The sequence below is a fragment of the Ursus maritimus genome, unplaced genomic scaffold, assembly GCF_017311325.1.
Source record: "Ursus maritimus isolate PB19 unplaced genomic scaffold, ASM1731132v1 scaffold_2, whole genome shotgun sequence".
NCBI lineage: Eukaryota > Metazoa > Chordata > Mammalia > Carnivora > Ursidae > Ursus > Ursus maritimus.
Window position 1 is genome coordinate 78,768,157 of NW_024424452.1, and position 18,802 is coordinate 78,786,958.

Here is an 18,802-nt window from a genome sequence, read left to right on the forward strand (position 1 = left end):
CGTCCATCAGCACAGTCTTCCTTCATACCCAGGGGTGCGGAGGGGAGCAGGGAGGGCAGCTGTCTCACCCAAGGCCATTCCTCAGCGTGGTTCCTTCTTCCCTTTCTGAGGTACTATGCAGGCAGGCATGGCCGCTCTGATTAAGAACAGTGTAGAGGAGACAGTGTGAAAGTGAACCTGTGCGGCTCTTCCAGGTGCTTGTGCGAATGTAGCCTCCCTCACTGTCCCCTCCACCCCGCCAGCTCCCAGACTGTCCGCCTGGGTAGTCGAACCTGCTTGGCCTCAGCTCCAGTTCGGAGAAGAGGGAGGCCAGGAAGCTCTCGCATCTCCATCTCCATCTCCCTCCCTGGGACCTGGGAAGCTCACTGTGCCCATCCTGACGTCCGCGGGCCTCTGCGGACAGTCTGGGCAAGGCCTGGCCATCCCCTCTGTGGCCGGCTACACCGTGTGTGGGTACGCACTGGAGTTAGAGGTGCCTTGAATTTCTTTATCAGTTACCATTAGCAGGGGGTTTTAAAATAAAAAACGTCTAGTATACTTTTAGTAAAAATTTTCAAACCAAACAAAGGTATATAGAAAGAAAAACCCTTCTGTATCCCAGACTCCCTAATCCTCAGGGCGGTTCTCCAGAGACAAGCAGTCTCTCCCTCCCTCCCTCTCTCTGTTTGTCTCCCTTGTTCCTCTCGTCCTCTGTTCCATCATTATCTTCTCTTTGCTTTGCTCTTGCCGTCTTTAAAGATGACAGTATTACCATCTTTCTGCTTCACAGAAATGTGGAAATAACCAAGACGGACCTCTCAAGCCTGTAACCAGGGGATTGGTAGGCAGTCAGAGAAGTAACAGAGGCCAGCTTAAGATATTTAAATAGTTAAGGTTTTTGCTTTAATTTTTGAAAGCAGGAAATTCAGTTTTGCAGTGGATGGAAAGAAAAAAAAATCCATACCAGATGTTACACTTTAGAAAGTCAGACCAAGCTGATATTACCGAAACTCAAAATTTGTCAAAACATCCTAATTCAAAACAACAGCTGCCTGATTTCTATTAAAATATCGCAATTCCGTTCTCAGCTGAAATGCTACTGGGGAGAAAATAGCCTGGAGACATCTTTTTTGGGAACCTCTAAATTAAAATCATCTTCTGTGATGATTTTTCAAAATGGAAATTTTCATTCAATATCTTATTTGGTTTAAAAAAACGAGCCATCTGACCAATTAATATGGTGTCGACTGGAATTTTTGCTGAGCTTGAGTTTCCCTGGTCTACAGCGCACACGCACACATCCCCATATTCAGAGTCCGAGGAAAAGCTCTGCTTCCCCTCTACCTCTTCTTCCCTTTCTTTCTTTCTCTCCATCACACAAGCACCCCCCTGCTTCCCCGGGCTTTCTGTACAGGGTAGGCATCTAAGACCACATATTTAGTTATGTAAGAGTTAGAACTTTATATTTCTGTGCCAACTTAATGTTTATCACATTCTGCTTGTTGGTCAGAATCTCAGTAAATTTAGGAACATGCTCCCTCCCCAGGGCTGTGTGTAAAGTCTTGGGTAGTTTCCCAGTGCCAGGCAGGGGAGGCGGGCATCCAGCAGTTCAGTCATTTTTCCAGGTAGGTGTTTGCTGAGACCCCTGGTTTCTGCACGCAGGGCTTTCACTTAGAACCTGTCTGCTAATCTAGATTGCTCATACCCACCACTCTTGGAGAATCTGGGGGGGGGGGGCATGTGGGAGCACAGATTCACTCTGTCTGCCACCCACCCAACCCCCACTTCCTTAATCCCCTTGCCCTCAGTGGATGTGTGCTTTTGGAAACAAAGGCCAGAAGGGGCTGCTGGCAAGGAAGAGCAGAGACTGCTACTGGCTGGAAGGGAGGAAAAGAAATGGGAGGAGAAGTAGGGATAAATGTGTTAACACATCAAAATTTATCTTGCCCCAGTTGCAATAATACTTAGTAATTGTAATTACTTGACTTTATATGCAGACATCGACCCTCCCAGAAACCTTCATCCATCTGCCATCACACAGTCCGGAGGGGTGCTGACCTGGACAGCGCCCTCTGCTCCGATCGATGGCTACATTCTCACCTACCAGTTCCCAGATGGCACCATTAAGGTACTGGAAACTTCTCTTGTTCCCTCTTGGTGCCCATGCCCTGCCTCCGTATGAAGCACCTGACTTGGGCCAAGCAGCTTGATTGCTGGTGTCATGGTGACCTGCTGAGAAATAAGTTGATCCTTAGTGATCATCTGCTGTGGTAAGGGAAGGTGCTACGCACGGTTATTTGTCGACATCGTACATGTGGCCTCATTTCATAGGACTCACTTGTGTGCCTGCTCCTAGCTGACCATTGCATATTCGCTGGCCACACATCTGTCCCATGGTATTTGTTGTTTGTCTTTCCCAATTCGTGTTAGCTCCATGAGGACAGGGACTTTTTGTCTGTGTTATCTATCACTGTATCTAAAGTGCTCAGAACCTGGCACACAAGAGGTGCTCAATAAATATTTATTGAATGAATTGCTTAACCCTGATTTCAAGAGTTATACCTCCCACCTGGAATCTGAGGACCAGCAAATTTTGGTAACTTGTTCAGATGGAAAATTCTTCTTTCTTCTTGGCAAGAAAGAAGGGAGGAAGGGAAAAAGGAAGGGCACTTTGATTTATTCATGATCTCAATGATTGCTTATGACAGTCTTTCAAGGAAAGTTAGTCCTATGTTCATAGAGGAAATAAGATCGGTTCAGAAGGAAGTATCAGAAGGCCAACTGTGACCCTGCCTCACAGATATCACCAATCACTTTTATGCCCCTTTTTAGATTGTCAGCCCTGCGTTGCCAGCCTTGGTGGCTGTAGTTGGTGTCCCAGCATGCATCTGGAGGCCGAGGTTCCTAGGAGACCTGGAGGGTGCTGCCCCAGGGGCAGGACCTGTTTCTGGCTCTCTGCCAGTGCTCCCAGCAGGGCTGAGTCTCCATGGCACCACCCTCTAGGGAAGCTGCTGGGACCCACCGGGACTCTGGGTACCACTAAGCCCTCAAAGAAACCACATACCATCTTCTCAGAGAACTCCGTCATTAGCCCCGGGGAATGCCGTTGATACCTCGGGCACTGGAGATGACACACTGACTGTCTACTGTCTCCTCTCTCCTTTGTTTGGCAGGAGTTACAGCTTGGAAGAGGGGACGAGAGGCTTGAGTTGCAAGGCCTTGAGCGGGGACTCACCTACCCTGTCTCCTTGGTCGCCTTTAAGGGTGATCGCCGGAGCAAGAGCGTATCTACCACCCTTTCCACAGGTAATGTGGACTCCTGCCCTCTGGATGAGAACACAGTAGAGGACAAGTGTCGGAGAGCCCAGAAGAGGTGTCCAAGGAGGAGCGAGTAGACAGAGTGATGGATTTCTCTGGAAATGGGGCAATAGAATAGGGTTATGGGTTCAGATGAAATCTATCTCGTGGCACAAAGACCAAAGAGGGGAGCAGAACAGAATGTTATTTTGTGGGACTTAGGGCAGGAAATGATGTGAACCTGACCTTATTTCTAGTACATTTGAAGGAATCGATGAGAGCGAGGTGCATGAGAAAAATAAGATCTTCATGAAGAGTTGGAAGAAGCAACGTAGTAGGAGGTTATGAAAGTTTCTAAACAAAATAAATTATCTTAAAATAGGGGCACAGCCGTCCTCCTTCTTCCTTGCCCTTCTCCTAACGACACCATCTCCCTGCTTGACTCCCAGTTGGTGCACGTTTTCCACATCCTTCGGACTGCAGTCAAGTTCAGCAGAACAGCAATGTCGCCAGTGGTCTGTACACCATCTACGTGCACGGTGACACCAGCCGGCCCCTGCAGGTGTACTGCGACATGGACACCGACGGAGGCGGCTGGATTGTGAGTCTCTCTCCTTGGGATAGAGGAGCGTTGGTGGCTCGCGCTTGTTTCCAGAGAGATCCCAGCCCCACCCCCACCCTCACCCCACCCCCGCCGGAAGGACTTCACACCTGGGATAGAGCAGGCTTCATTGAACGAAGGTTAACGATTTGCGGAGGCTGTGCGTTTATTGGCATCTAATAATGCCCTCTGTGTGCATCACCTCCATTTTCTTCTCTTCCAAGCCCCGTCACAAACATGACTCTCCCACAGAAGCTTTCAAGTAAGAGACGGAGGTTATTATTTCTCTTTTATAGGTAGGTAAATTGAGGCCCACGGGGAGAAGTGCCTTGGCACTTCACAAGAATTAAGACCAGAGTTCCGGGCCCCAGCCTCCCAGATCATTGGTCTTCCCTGTGGGTCCTCTCAGGCCATCCAAGATGGAAACGCATGACCTCTTTGGGCCTCGGACCTCTGAACGAAAGCCCTTTGTCCAGGTTCTGCTCCTGCTCTGCGGTTCAGAAGCAAAACGTTGGTGTGAAGGGCTGGAGCCTGAAAGGGGGAAAGTTGGCAGTGTGCCCACGGTCCCTCTTCTGTGTGCAGGTTGGATTCCCTTGGGCCATTGTCTGCTCACACCCCATGACACCTACTTTGATTGCGGCGGCCTGATCCAGTTATAGGATGAGCTGCCTGGGAGGGTTGCCATCCGATCCCCCCCCCGCCCCCTTCTCCCCACGCCTGAGCAGATAGAGGCTCCCCCCCTCCCCCAGCGTGCGGCCTTACCCGCTGCGCATCCGCAGCTCGTTGTCGCGAGGAGAAAGCGTGAGCTCCCAGTGCTCAAACTACATTCATCTACTCGTTCGCTCAGGGGGCTGGGAAAGCAAAGACACTCGAGCAGCCGCGGGTAAAATGATCCCGTCCGAGAAGCAGCAGTGAAGAAAACTTATTATCCACACAGCTGCATCTGGCGACTGAAAGGCAGTAACCCGATTGGATGGGAGAAGATTCCTGATGGATTTATAAAAATAACCGAACAGAAAGTAACATGGAAGGTCTTGCACCTGAGCAGACCCATAGGGCTGGACCTGCTGCTTTTCATCAGCACCATTGTAAGCATTCAGTCTCTTCAGGCTCGAGGCCAGTTTCCTGCCTTGTGCCCAGAATTGACCATTGGCAGAATGTTTGTGTTGTCGCGTGTGGCCTTTTTGAAAGCCAGCCTTCCCTAGGGAAGGAGACATTGGTCCAGGGCAACCTCTAGAACGATACCTGCCGGTCTGCCTGCCTGGGAATACCCCGGATTTTTTCCACAAGTGTTTATTGAGTGCCTACTATGTGTCAAGCACTGTTTTATACACTCAAGAACCAGCCGGGAACCAAACAGACCAAAACCCCTGCCCTCAAGGAGCTTGCCTTCTGCGACCTGCTCATGCAAACGACCCTTACCAGGACGCCGAGGTCCGTTCCAGAAAGCATCACATCGCTCTGCGTTCTAACCAACACCAGTCCCTCACCCCCTCCCAAGTCTTGTTTTCTGACTCAGACTCCTGAAGGCAGTACATGGACTGAGATTCTGTAGGGTTCTCCCCAAAGCCACCACAGTCCCCAAAACACGTGGAGTCCTGAAAACTTCTACACCAGATCTTTTACTGACAGTTTCCATGGTTTTGGGCTCGAGAATCTTTTGTCACTTAGAGATGACCTTCGTACATTGCTCTTTTATTTTCTAAAAAGATTTTATTTATTTATTTAAAGAGAGAGAAAGAGAGAGTGAGCACAAGAGGGGGACGGGCAGAGGGAGAGAATCTTAAGCAGCCTCCCCGCTGAGCATGGACACCCCCCCCCCACGCAGGGCTCAGTCTCACAACCCTGAGATCATGACCTGAGCTGAAACCAAGAGTCAGACTCTTAACTGACTGAGTCACTCAGGCGCCCCAGTACATTGCTCTTTTAAAGGGAGCTTCCAAAATCCTTTTAAGGAAAATTTTCTCCATGGAGTGGCAGGAACCCAATGTGATTAAGAGGCCAGAAAAACCCTACCCCGAGGTAATTGGTGTCACAGGAGGCAGGCTGGATTGAGGACCAGACGGGAACACTTAAGTGCCTCAAGCATTTCCATCTTTGTTTTCCGTCTTGCAAGTCTTAAGGACTATATTAGAAGTTCTTTCCACAGGCATTTAAATGGCATTTTCATTTTTTCTCCCCAGGGAATCAGTCAGGACACTGAGTAAGTTCTAGAGTGCAAGGACAGTTCTGGAGTGTAGAACTCTGCCCGCCTTGAGACATACCTACTAAGGGGCTTCTGTTACCCCAAACAGTTCATGATAAGGTGTTTTCACCCCATAGAATGGGAATGGGCTAGATTATGAGGGAGTCAAATCAGGCTGCCTGATCGAGAGGTACAGAAGATCACGATGGGTCAGTTCATTTGGAATCTGACTTAATAAAATGCAAATTAACATTTATTGAGATATAATAATAACTTATTATATGTGTATGTGCCAGTCTCTGGCCTTCATAATTTTATGATTTATCGTAATTAATGATCTTGCTAAAGCCTTGATTTAAGAGCATGACAAATGGGCTATTAACATCTTGATCTCATAGTTTAGAAAAGCGAGGCTTGTCAAGGTCAAGTAACTTGCCCAAGGACATAGCTAGTAAGTGCGGAGCTGGGTCTCGGTAGTGATGCAGAGAGCATCAGAATCATTGTTCAGAGTTTTCCTAGCTGAGCTGAAGCATTATTAAAAAAAAAAAAAAACGGAGGGACACCTGGGTGACTCAGTCAGTTAAGCTTCTGACTCTTGGTCTCGGCTCAGGTCATGATCTTGGGACCCTGGGATTGAGCCCCGAGTCAGGCTCTGTGCTCAGTGGGGAATCTACTTCTCTGCCTCCCTCTCCCTCTCCCTCTGCTCCTCGCCCTGCTTGTGCTCTCCCTCTAAAATAAATAAATAAATCTTTTTAAAAAAAAATCAGGTGGACAAACCCCTATCACGCTGGGTACTCTGTTCATTGACTGGAGAATGCCTTCGTAATGCGCCCAGCCTAGGAGGGCAGGATCCGATTTGAGCCTGACCTTGCACCATAACTAATTATGTTAGTGGGAACGTAATTGGATTTGACATATGAGGAACATTGGTCCGGCATCTGCCCTGGGATCTCACCGTCCGAGGCACAGGAAGAGTCCTGGGGAAGGGTCGGGAATGGGCACCCTTCTGGGAAATGAACAGTGAGCCCCAGAATCTTAGGAAATGAGTTTTGGAAAATGGACTCAGTGAAGCTGGCATTTTCACACTTTCTGATGAAAAGATGAGGAGATCGTGTTTTATCCTTGCATCTGCCACCAAATAATCAGCTGATTATGGTTTAATCTGGCTAATCGCTTTCCTGAACTTTCATGTCTGTACAATGGCATCACAGGTCCTTGTCCTGCAGCCAGCCCTGAACACGCTACTCAGTAACGGCAGTTTCATGAGTGGGTAAGCGAACGAAGACATGAAGGAAGCCCAGAGAGGAGTGGGAGTGTCTGAAATAAGGGCAAAGGGGAAAGAAACCACAGTGTTAATGCAGTATGGAGTGATTTGCTCGATCATTCCCTCGGTTCTGCTTACCATTACACTTACCATTCTCCTAACACCTCTGCGATGGACGCTTCCTTCCCGCTTCTAACCCTGTGTGTCACACGGCTGACTGCGGCTCAGTAGCAGAGATGCCTGGCTTACCAGCCGCTGGCCAGGCAGTGGCCATGGTCTGCCTTAGAGCCCCGGGCTCTCCCCGCCCGCCGTAGATAGATGCCCTAGTCCAGTGCTTCCTGGGCCAGCAAAGGTGGGTTGGTGCTTCACAAGGAGTGAAATGTGAGCTCCCACGTGGAGCTTTCAGCACTGATGCAGGCTACCTGTTCTCTCCTCCCTCTCTGTCTCTTCCCAGAAAAAATAGAAAGAACGCACAAATATTGGGAGGTTTACCTTACCAAATTCGAGATAACACGTTTCACTTTGAGGCACCTGCTGGGAAGCGTGGCAGAAAGAAGGGAGATGGGGCTCTGTGTTGGGGCTTCCGCATCTGAACGAGTGCAGAGGAAAGCAGGTGGAGACAAAGGCGCCATTCCAGCCTTCCAGAATCCCAGAGTCATTTCTGCAATTAGCGAGGGTGGTGTTGAGCGTGGCTTTCGAGGTCACGAGGGATGACCCATTACTATCTATTCCAATAGTCTACACAGGTGCGTTTAGCTCGGAGGTACTCCTCAGGTTTACTTCATATAAAAGAATCCAATTCACTCTGACTGGCACTGCCATCCTTCCCCAAAGAGAGGAGCTTTTGAAAAGAAAGCAGCACATACTTTCATGAAATAGGGGTACCCAAGTCTGTGTCTGCTTTCTCACTTGTCACTCACTCTTCAGGCCAGTCCCATTGGCTTCTGCCCTCGTCTCTCTCCAGGGCAGCCTTCGCTAGAGTCACTCGTGACTTCCGTGTCACTAAATTCTATGGACACATTCCTCAGTCCTCGTCTCCGCAACCCTTGAAGCTTACCTGCCTTTGACACTATCAGTCACACCTTTCTCTTCGTGGTCTCTGTGGTTCCATGTTTTCCTGGTTGTCCTTCCACACGCCCGGGTCCTCCTCTTTCTCCTTCACGAGCACATTCTTCTGCGCCTGCCTGTTGTGTAGTGCAGGTCCCCGAGTCTTGATTCTAGGCCACTTTCTCTCTTCCGTTCCTACCTTCTTCCCAGGTGGTCTCATCTTCTCCAGAGGCTTCACTTGACTCTCTCTGTCCCAGTGGCTTTCTGTGTTCGTTAGGATAGAGTGGGCCACACGGTAGTAACACGCCGACATCAAATTCCAATGATCGAGAACATGAGGTGTTTCTTCTCACGTGTGCAAAGCCTTCTGTGGGTTTGGCAGTCACTTCTCAGTGGTGACTCAGGGATTCGGGCTGATTCCAACTCGCGGCTCTGCCCGGTGGACACGTGGGCCACGAGGCCCCGAGGCACAGGGCAGTGGAAGACAGAGCATGGAGAGAGAGCCCCCCAGCCCTTCTGCGCTTTCACTCACAGCTCTTTGGCTGGAATGAGTCATGCGACTCCAACTTAACCGCCAGGGAGCCTGAGAAAGAAGCGTTCCTGCCTGTGTTCCTGGGGACAGGCAATTGAAACGGGACCCGGTGAACACTGAGCACCACCTCAGACACATGCTTACCTTTGCAAGTCTGGCCCCGATCTCTCTTCAGCACCCCAGCGCTTACGCTCAGGCGCTGCTATGGCATCTTTATTCTCCAGGGGACCGCGGGAGTGACTCGCACTTCCCTTGTCCCAGGTGAGCTCACCCTGGCGGCACCTGTCTTCTCTCAGAGCCCCTGTCTCAGTGAAGAGCCAGTCAACGGCCATCCAGCGCTGCAAGCCCTAGGCACGCGAATCGCTCCCGACCTTGCCCTCTCTTTCAGTCCTGCTTTCAGTCTGTCACCATATCTGTCAGTCTGACCTTCTCTCTGCTTCTGTCTAACCTCAGGGCAGCCCCCAGGCCAAGCTACTGTCCTCTTTCACTTGTCATGTCTGTTCAAGTGTGTCAGACTGAGAGGTCCGTCTCCCTTCCCAGGTCTTCCAGAGGCGCAACACTGGGCAGCTGGATTTCTTCAAGCGCTGGCGGACCTACGTGGAAGGCTTTGGGGACCCCATGAAGGAGTTCTGGCTTGGTATGATCTCTGAGGTTCCAGGAGGGCTGTGGGGGAGGGGCTATTTCACCCTCAAAGGCTGGTCGGCAGCTCAAGAAGGCTCCTCACATCCAGGAAGACAGGATACTCTGTCCCCAGTGACAGGGACAGGACACTCTAAGGATCCTGACCACCAGGGTGTCAGTGGGGCCATGTTGCGGGGAAGGTTCTCATGTGCCGGGCTTGTGACAGGATGGGCCTGTCACAGGGGGTCTTCCCACTGCCTGTAAGCCCCATGGGATCTGCCTGGAGCCTACACATCTTAGAAAATAGCTGACCCATTGGGATTCTGGGCTGTTCCTAGGAGGTCATGCCTGTAGGCCCTGAAGCTCTTCTAGTAACGCCACTCATTATGGGGATGGTGTTTTCCCATTTCCTTCTGCTCTAATCTGGAGCAGATATTCATGGGGAGTGAAATAGCCAAAAACATCCACAGGGAAACGAAGAATTACAAAATCATAATATAGAGACTCAGTGTCTGATGGAGTAGATGATGGCTGTGGTCTGCTCGGCGCAGAATTCCTTCAGAGACCTCAGAGTGGTGGTTGATGTCCTCTTGCACTTGGTGAGATATGGGGACGACAGGGGGAAGTGCTTCAGCTTTAGAGAAAGGGAGTTGGGGGCAGGTCCGCCGCGCATTGCCCTCCACGGCTCCTTCCCAGAGGACACAGTTTGCACACTCATAAACACAGCTGTGCCAAAGACATAATAGGATGAGAAAATGGGCATCCCCCCCAGCAGAGACAGTGTGAGGAGAGCCCCCAGTAGCAAAGGAGGGAAAGGCCACGGTGACTTTCGGTGCTGAGGACCGCAGATGCTAGCGGCCACGCGCCTGCACACCCCGGTGGGTCGGTTGTTGGAATTCCCTTCCTTATTTTCAGGACTTGACAAGCTACACAATCTCACCACTGGCACCCCAACCCGCTATGAGGTGAGAGTGGACCTGCAGACTGCCAACGAATCCGCCTACGCCGTGTATGATTCCTTCCAGGTGGCCTCCAGCAAGGAGCGGTACAGGCTCTCGGTTGGGAAATACAGAGGCACCGCAGGTAGGAAAACACATTTGCTCCCGGCTCGGGTCTCTGGCTCTCTGTGCGTCTACGGATCGGGGGGGATGGAATGTTGCTCCGTGGAGGTGAACTGTCCTCACGGATGGCTGAGGCCCTGCTCCCTGCAGGAGGCGGGGGGTAAACAGAAGTATGAAAGCAATCCTTGATGATCTCAAAGTTGGAACTTTTCTTTGTGATGCATTGATCCCCGCACCCCTCCACCGGTGAAAACCCTCCTCTTACACTCCCCTGGTTCCGGCTGTTGTGCGGCCGCCAAGGAGGCCGCCTCCGGAGTGATTCACGATGCCTGCCCACCTGTCACTGGGCTCCAGCAAGCTGGCTGCTGTCCTTGCCCAGGAGTGTGTGTGTGTGTGTGTGTGTGTGTGATTATTTAAATATTTCACAGCGCTTTGCCATAAGTAAAGGGAAAAATGGAAGTGCTGATTCAGACAACAAGCAGTATGGGTCTCATTAACTCCGTACAACTGTGGGACACAGAGGTGAGCAGTTTAGCTGAAAGCCGGGAACGTCTAACCTCGATTAGCAGCTCAGTGGACACAAGCCCGTTGATGGTGTGTCCAGTTGTAAAGGAAGGGAACTAAATCAAGCCACGTGACTGAAACACTGGGATTATACCATTGAATATTCTGTTTCAGAGGGACAGGGTGGTTACTGGTTTGATATCATACCTTACGCCTGGATTTATAGTTTTTAAACCCTAACAAGTAAGTCCACATGTTTTTGACTTGGGGGTAACTACGTAGGAATGCGTTGCCAGCTGGGTTCACCGACTGTACGGGCCATGGGCTCTCCCCTGAGACTGCGTGTGAGCGGAGAAGTCATACTAGAAAAGAACTTTTACAAAGAGCCACATCTTGGCGAGGAGAATGAAGAGCTATAGGGTGTGAGAAGATGGGGACATTGAGGCCTGAGGCTGCTGAAGGAAGCTCCCCGCAGGACAGTGGGCTGGAGCCGGGTCTGCAAGGGTAGGACTTAGATGGGAAACAAAGAAGGGGTCCCCACGCCTGGGGGAGTCCACGGTGAGCAAGGACTGAGCTGCCTCAAGGAAAATGGGGTGTGCTTGGGAAGCCTGAGGCCACTCTAGAACCCCCTAACAGCAGAGGACTGTGGACAGATGCCTCTTTTAGTGGCAGGATCCGAAGTGGCCAACTGCTAAGGCAAAGTTTCTCGTAGGTCTTGTAATTTAATTGTTTTTAAAAAATCACATGAATTTTGCATTTGCTCTTGTTTTCCAGTGCTTAGCATGGAGTCTGGTCTGGGGCGGGGTAGGTGAGTTTCAAGCATGACGTTGCTAGCAAGAGCTTTCCGTGCAATCTTACAGATGTTTTATGTCGTAAAGGATAGTCCCTGAGACCCAGGTAGCTTGGGTCGGGGTCAGTGAAGGCATGAGCTTGGTGACATGGGACAAGGGATGGTGTCTCACGTCTCTCCCTGAAGCCCAGTGACTTCCTGGACTGCTGGCGGGGGACCAGCTAGGGTCGCCCATTCTCCTCTCTTCTCTTATGCACGTGTACCTGTTCCAAGGCCTGTCTTAAAATAACCAGGAAATGAACGGATGCTAACGGGAAAATGAGTGAAAAGGAGTCAATTTATTCACAAATTAATGTGATTCTCTTCCCAGGGACTCTGTTTGCATTTTAACCGTGATTACAGGCTAGTTCCCATTCTGAGGTTGCTCAGGCCCGCAATGCCGGTCAGTGGAGGGTGTGTTTTCTTCATAGGGAGCCTGGGAAGACTTTCAGATCACACCGCATTCAGCCAGCAATCTGGTCTCCCCGTACGTGCCACCGTTCCTACTTGGAAACTCTGAAATTGCATGGTGGGCTTCATGGTGTTTTAGCTTTCCTTATATATGCTGATTGGTCCCCACGAGGGTCTTGAAATTTAGGAAGCTTCTGGCTCCCCATGTCCTAAATGGTGAGGTACTGTGTAGAGGACGGGGCGTTCAAAGAGAAGGTGAACGGTTTGATGTCTCTGTACATGTGCCCGCTGCCGCCACGAGAGTTCTGATTAGAATCGGAGCTGCGTGGCCCTGGGGGAGACATGCCAGGAAACGTCACCACTACTCACATTGTCCACCTGGGCCCTCGACTTCGGCTTCCACGGATGTCCTATCAGAGAGCCCCTGATTCTGCCACGAAGAAGCCCTAGCAAGGCGGTGCTGGGTAAATTTGGTTTCTGATTCTGAATCTTGGAGTGGGGCAGGAAGGCCACCCAGTGAGCTCTACCTTCAAGATGCTATTCATCCCTTGAGAGGTCATCCTGAAAACATAAATAGACGTTTGGAATGGTGCAGAGTGACTTCTATGGGCTGACCCATTGTTTACAGCTGGGTTCAAGTCCCACCTCCAGGAGACTCAGTGATGCCCAACCAGCGATGGGTCCACACCCCGGGGCACTTGGAAGCACAACCGAAGAACTCCGCCAGCATTCGGTGGGTGGGGCCAGGGATGGCAATGTCCACAGTGAAGAACTGCTCTACGCAAATTGCCTGCCTCGCTTTGAAATGGATTTTTACATACTGGTGCTTCAGAGGACGGGGGAAAAAATTGTTGGGTCCGTGGACAAGAGGGAAAGCCAAAAATGGCACACATCACTCTTTCATTGGCCCATTCCTGGTCCGGAGTTCAAGGTCCAGACACATGGTCCTGTGTGACTTATGGGCGATAGGATGTGGATGGCTTCCTCGGGTCTGAGTTGGCTCAGCTGTCCGGGCCTTCCTTCCCGTCTCAGGAGGTGATGGTGGACTAATGTTAGATGAGATGGGAGATGACCAGCTCAGGGGCCCCTCTCTGGGCTTTTCTGGGCCTGCCACCAACCCCTCCAACCCATGACCTGAGGAGAGCCAGCGGCCCCCCCCCCCCGAAAACATTATACCAGAAGTTAGGGGTGCTTATTTCTCACCCAGTGTTTTCTCCTAAAACCCTGAGAGAAGAAAGAGGGTCTGACCACCACTGGCTTTTCTACTCTGAGATAAGCTCAATAAATCAAAATACTGTGTTGGCTGGGGGCCTGACAACCAGAGAAAAGTGATTTTTTTGATTCATGGGTACACTCACTGTCTGCGCTCTGAACGTCAGCACGCCTTCGGTTCCGGAAGCAAGGAAATCCGTCTGTGGAATAAGCAGCCCCGCTAAGCCCGAACCCTGCTTCGCTTTTCCTGATCCCAATGCCCAAGGTTAGAGAACCACAAGCAAATCGTCAAGAAATAGCCTTTGCACAGACTCTTAGAAAACAGCTCTGGGAACTTTAGGTGCAAGTGAGGTAAGCTGTGCTCGTTAACGGTGTCACCAAGGGAGCCATCGCGTGTTATTTTAAGCTGTCGTTGACTATCTGCCAGAAAGCCGAAGGGAGAGGAGATGCGTGCGAGAGCGAGCGCGACACAGTATGTCTTTCCTCAACTGGAGGAAAGGAATGGGGGCAGAGCCCTTCAGCTGTCTTAGCAGGAGTGGCCTCTGCAGCCCCCCCGCTCCCCCCGCCCCATGCTGGGTAAAGCTGGCAGGACTCACTGTTCGAGCTGCTAATCACAGGGACAACCTGGGACCTTCCCCCTTCACTACCTGGTGTTAACTCTTTCCCTGGATCTGCCCCTTCCCACCTGCAGCGAAGTCCTTGGGAGCAGGGCCCCCTCAGTCTGTATTCCCAGGGCCGAGCGTGGCGCTGGCCGGGCCGGGGGTCTGAGTTTCCTGAATAAATGAAGTTGCAGACTCCAGGTCTCTGACGTCAGCTTGCACCCCAGGGGCCTGTCACCCGAAGGGCTCGTGAAAACACAGACTGCAGGTGGGCAGTACCTTGGGGGCCCGAGAATGTGCAAGGTCCCAGGTGCTGCTGATGCCGCTGCTCCAGGGCCCGCACTTGGAGAACCAGAGCCAGCTTGCTCTTGTTAGCATAACTCGAGACCCCTGCAGAAAGGAGGAAGCCACAGGCGGGAAGAACCCTGGGCTTGGAATCTGAGGACCCAGCTTTGAGTCCCCCGGCCCTGCTCTTTGTCGACAGTGGGGCCTTGACAAGTCCCCAGAGTCTAACCTCTGTGAGTCCATTTCCTCCTGGGACTGAGAGCCACCCGCCCCACCTCATAGGCTGGAGTGGGGGCCAGAGGAGGGCACCTACGTGAAGAGGGTCGGTACTCAGAGATCCGATGAAAACTAAGTGTTGTTATTGCAGGAACACGACTTGATTTAGCTTGGGATTGATACGGGCCTTTATCGCCTCTTATGAGCTGAATTAAGAAATAAACTGATAAAAAGATGATGAAGATGTTGGGGAAATAGTAGAGATACCAGTCAAATGATGCGAGTGGCTTTCCGGACAGGTTGTCATGAAGCCCTAAACTGTACCTGTGTGCCAGGAAGGCTCGAGAAACTCAGGTGTGTGTGCAAGGAGCGCGTGTGAGAGGATTATTAAGGAGACTGGCGCTTCCTCAGGCGTGCGCCCAGCTGGCCTTTGAGGAATGGTTAGGATTTGGACCGAGGAGGGCGCGGGAGCAGAAGCACAGGGACAGAGCCGTCCACCGCACAAGCGGCACATGCCTGCAGGGACAGTGGGCTCTGAGACGGTACGAAGGCTACCGCCAAGCTCCAGGCCTGCAAAGCCAGGAAGGTGGTGGGAAGGAGGCCCTTAAGTCTGAGAGCGTGAAAGAGGATGCGTGTGCGTCAGGGAGGCTGGGAGGGCTGTTGTGTTGAGACCGGTGCAAAAAGAGGAGCACAGGCTGGAGGGAGGGCATCTGGGAGTGACCTGCAGGAGGAAGGGCTCCATAAAAGGGTGCAATGGGTTTGTCAAATGTGGCTCGGAGTTCGAGGTGGGGTGGCAGGGAGGATGGTTGAGCAAAGACGGGGAAGACGGGTGAGGGGTTACCTTGTGGAAGGGGTGCTCAGGTACTGTGAGGAGAGCCCACAGGTTTGGTTTTGGATATTTGGTTACTTGCCATGACTGCAGGGCCTCAAAGTGAGAATGCTGTCAAGGCTTTTCAGGCTATTGGAGAGACAGGCCCAAAGTTTGGGTGACAGGCCAGGAAGGAGAATCTGTTCGTCTGTATCATGTTCTCATCTTGGCCGTTTTGAGAGACGAGTGATTCCCTGTGATGTAACTGGCCGGATCCTTGCTATTTTCATGTCCAAAGATTGTCCTGCTGAGTCCAGAGCCCAATCACCATCTCAGTGGCAAAACTTAGACGTTCACCTCTCATCTCTCCTCTCCCGCAGGGGACGCTCTTACTTACCACAATGGATGGAAGTTTACAACTTTTGACAGAGACAATGATATTGCCCTCAGCAACTGTGCCCTGACCCATCATGGTGGCTGGTGGTACAAGAACTGTCACTTGGCCAACCCCAATGGCAGATACGGGGAGACCAAACACAGTGAGGTAGGTGACAGGTGAACTTTTCTGTCCCATGCTCTGCTCAAAGCTTTCAGTTCCCAGTGACACTCTCCAGGCTGGTTTGGCTACCCCTCTCCTTCTGATGCCTCCAGTCAGAGCAGAAGGGCTTCTCCACGCTCCATGGCCTTGAGGTCAAGGCCTTCCCTGCCCATCTGCTGCAGCTCTCCCCTGCTCTGGATTCCTATCAGTGCTGCACACTTACTTAGTGTAGGTGGGTGGGAGCTCAGGCTGTCCACTGCTAGATACATAACATGGATTATGCACCATCTCAGTTTACTGGTTCACACATGGACACTGTCTTAGGAACAAAATCCTGTAGACTGGGTGACTTGAATAGCACACATTTATTTTTCATAGTTCTGGAGGCTAAGAGGTCTAAGATCAAGTTATCAGCCGATTCAGTTCCTGATAAAAGCTCTCCTTCTGTCTTGTGATGGTGGCCTTTTCACTGTGTCCTCATACAGTGGAGAGAGAGAGAGAGAGAGGGCGCTGGTCTCTTTTCCATTTCTTATAACAGTACTGATCCTGGGGCCCCTGGGTGGCTCAGTTGGTTGGGCATCTGACTCTTGATTTCAGCTCAGGTCATAATCTCAGGGTCGTGAGATCGAACCCCGTGTCGGGCTCTGTGCACTCAGCACGGAGCCTGCTTGAGATTCTGTCTCCCTCTCCCTCTGCTCCTCCTCCTACTCATTCTCTCTCTCTCTCTCTCTTTCAATAAATAAATAAATAAATAAAATCTTTTTAAAAAAGGGCACTAATCCCATCTTGGGGGACCCACCCTCATGATCTCATCTAACCCTAATTACCTTCCCAAGGTCCCGCGTCCATATACTATCACACGGGAGGTTAGGGCTTCAGCATATGCATTGGAGGCAGGGCACAAACATTCCATTCTGTAACAGACACTTCATAATTCTTTCTAGTTGTTCTCCCAATGAAACCAGAGCTATTTTTCTCAAATCCTTTGATCACCAGGAAAACAAAGTCTTTTCGGCCTTTGATCAGACCCACCTTTGGATCCACTTCCTCCAAAGCCACTCAGGGTCTACCCAGAGTGTTACGCTAAACACCATTTCAGGAGGTACGCACAGGGCTGAGTTCGCGAGGGCTCCTCTCCCCTTCTTTGCTCTGAAGCTTTGCTACCGATGATTTCTCAAAGCTCTGTGACCTGTGGGCATCATCTGGACTCCGTGCCAGCTGTGGGGCGTCTCCTGGCTGCTCCCTCACAGCTCCTTGAAAATGGCATCTTTGTCCTGCTCATCATGAATCCATCCCCTCCACGAACTCCTCCCCATCTTGGGTTTCCAGTTTCCCATCCTGGGTCTATTGCAGCCTTCAGGAAGCCGCCTCTCCCAGAACTCACCTTGTTACCGATATTACTGTAAATATTAGCACACCTCAAATCCAGGTACAGTTTGATTATTTTGGCCCTGACCAGGCCGCAGGAACTCCCAATCCTTGTGCGATTTTTCAAAGGGAAGAAGAAATTTCCCCCCGGGGAGGCCAAGGAGGGCGAGTCCATGAATCATGGTGGCGCCATGTGGGCTGACGCACGGAAGCCTGTGATCAGAGATCAGATATTTGAAATGAGCAGCCAGCATGCCCTAAACCATCCCCATATTTGCTAATAAAAGACATTCATCTGGTTAATGTGCTTTTCACAGTCTGCAAGGCATTTAGCTTCTTGTTTATTATTTACCTCACAAATTAAAATACATAAAATTGGTCACTTGGGCTCTTTATTGGCCAGGTTGCAAGGTTATTAAGTGAATTAAATATTATTGCCCTCACCAGTCAAAAGACATAAAATGAAATTTAGTTTTCAGCAGGCTATTCGTTACCCCAGAGCTAGTATCTAAACAGTCTAAATTGAAAATGATTTTACACGATTGACCAATTAATATGTTTATTTTTGCCTTTAATTTTTTTGGAAAGGAAAAGAGCGAGGCAAAGATAATGTGCGTGTTGCTGGCCAGGTCGACCCTGCGTTAGCTTTGCTGCTGCTGTGGTCTCCTCCGTACCCCTGGGACCACACCCCATCCTTCCAGCCCCTGGGGTGGGGGGGGGAGGTCTTCCAAGTTATCAGCCTGTCAAACCTCAGATGCCCAGAAGAGGGCGCCTGTTTCTACCTCCAGCCCGACTTCTATAAGGACCCCAGTCACCGCTGATGGATCTTTTTCTCTCCCCTAAGCAGAGAGGGAGTGGTTTTCCTGTCAAAGAAGCATTCCTTTGTACCCCTTCTTCCTCCCAAGTTGCCTCTTCTTGATGCTGGCTTTTTTTATGTAGGGGGTGAACTGGGAGCCGTGGAAAGGACATGAATTCTCCATTCCTTATGTGGAGTTGAAAATCCGCCCTCATGGCTACAGCGGGGAGCATGTCCTGGACAGAAAGAAGCGGACACTGGGAGAAAAGTCGAGAACGTTCTGATGGCCTATGGGAGAAGCCGTCACATGAGACAAGACCGGCCCAGGGTTGGGGCTGTGTAGGCTTGGGGCAGGGTGGGTGGTAGTGACTGGTTCTTGGGAGTTTGGGGGAGGCTCCTGGCCTCTGGTTTCTGAGATGGCTGGATAACCTGCAGGACAAAGCACATGACCAAGCTTCAGACCATACAGGTTACTTCCCTGTCACCTGCATTTTTGCTCATCTGTATTGGGGGCCTGAAAATCAACCAATGGTAGCATACGAGAAAGACGACACCAGGCTGCGAGGTTTTTCAGTCTATCTTCAGTAACAAATACATGGGATTGGGGGGAAAAAAGGAAAAAAAGAATCATCTAGCACTTCACCAATTG

At 50.9% G+C, this 18,802-nt stretch overlaps 1 protein-coding gene across 1 annotated transcript in view; it reads left to right on the forward strand.

Annotated features, from left to right (window-relative positions):
* Positions 1–18,462, forward strand: part of TNN (tenascin N) — a 51,036-nt gene extending 32,574 nt beyond the window's left edge. The window contains exons 12-18 of the mRNA XM_040636240.1: positions 1,977–2,107; positions 3,153–3,285; positions 3,726–3,877; positions 9,446–9,542; positions 10,442–10,609; positions 15,832–15,995; positions 18,297–18,462. Coding sequence (XP_040492174.1) covers positions 1,977–2,107; positions 3,153–3,285; positions 3,726–3,877; positions 9,446–9,542; positions 10,442–10,609; positions 15,832–15,995; positions 18,297–18,437 — 986 coding nt within the window. The 3' untranslated portion in view covers positions 18,438–18,462. The remainder of the gene's footprint in view (positions 1–1,976; positions 2,108–3,152; positions 3,286–3,725; positions 3,878–9,445; positions 9,543–10,441; positions 10,610–15,831; positions 15,996–18,296) is intronic.
* Positions 18,463–18,802: the final 340 nt, after the last annotated feature.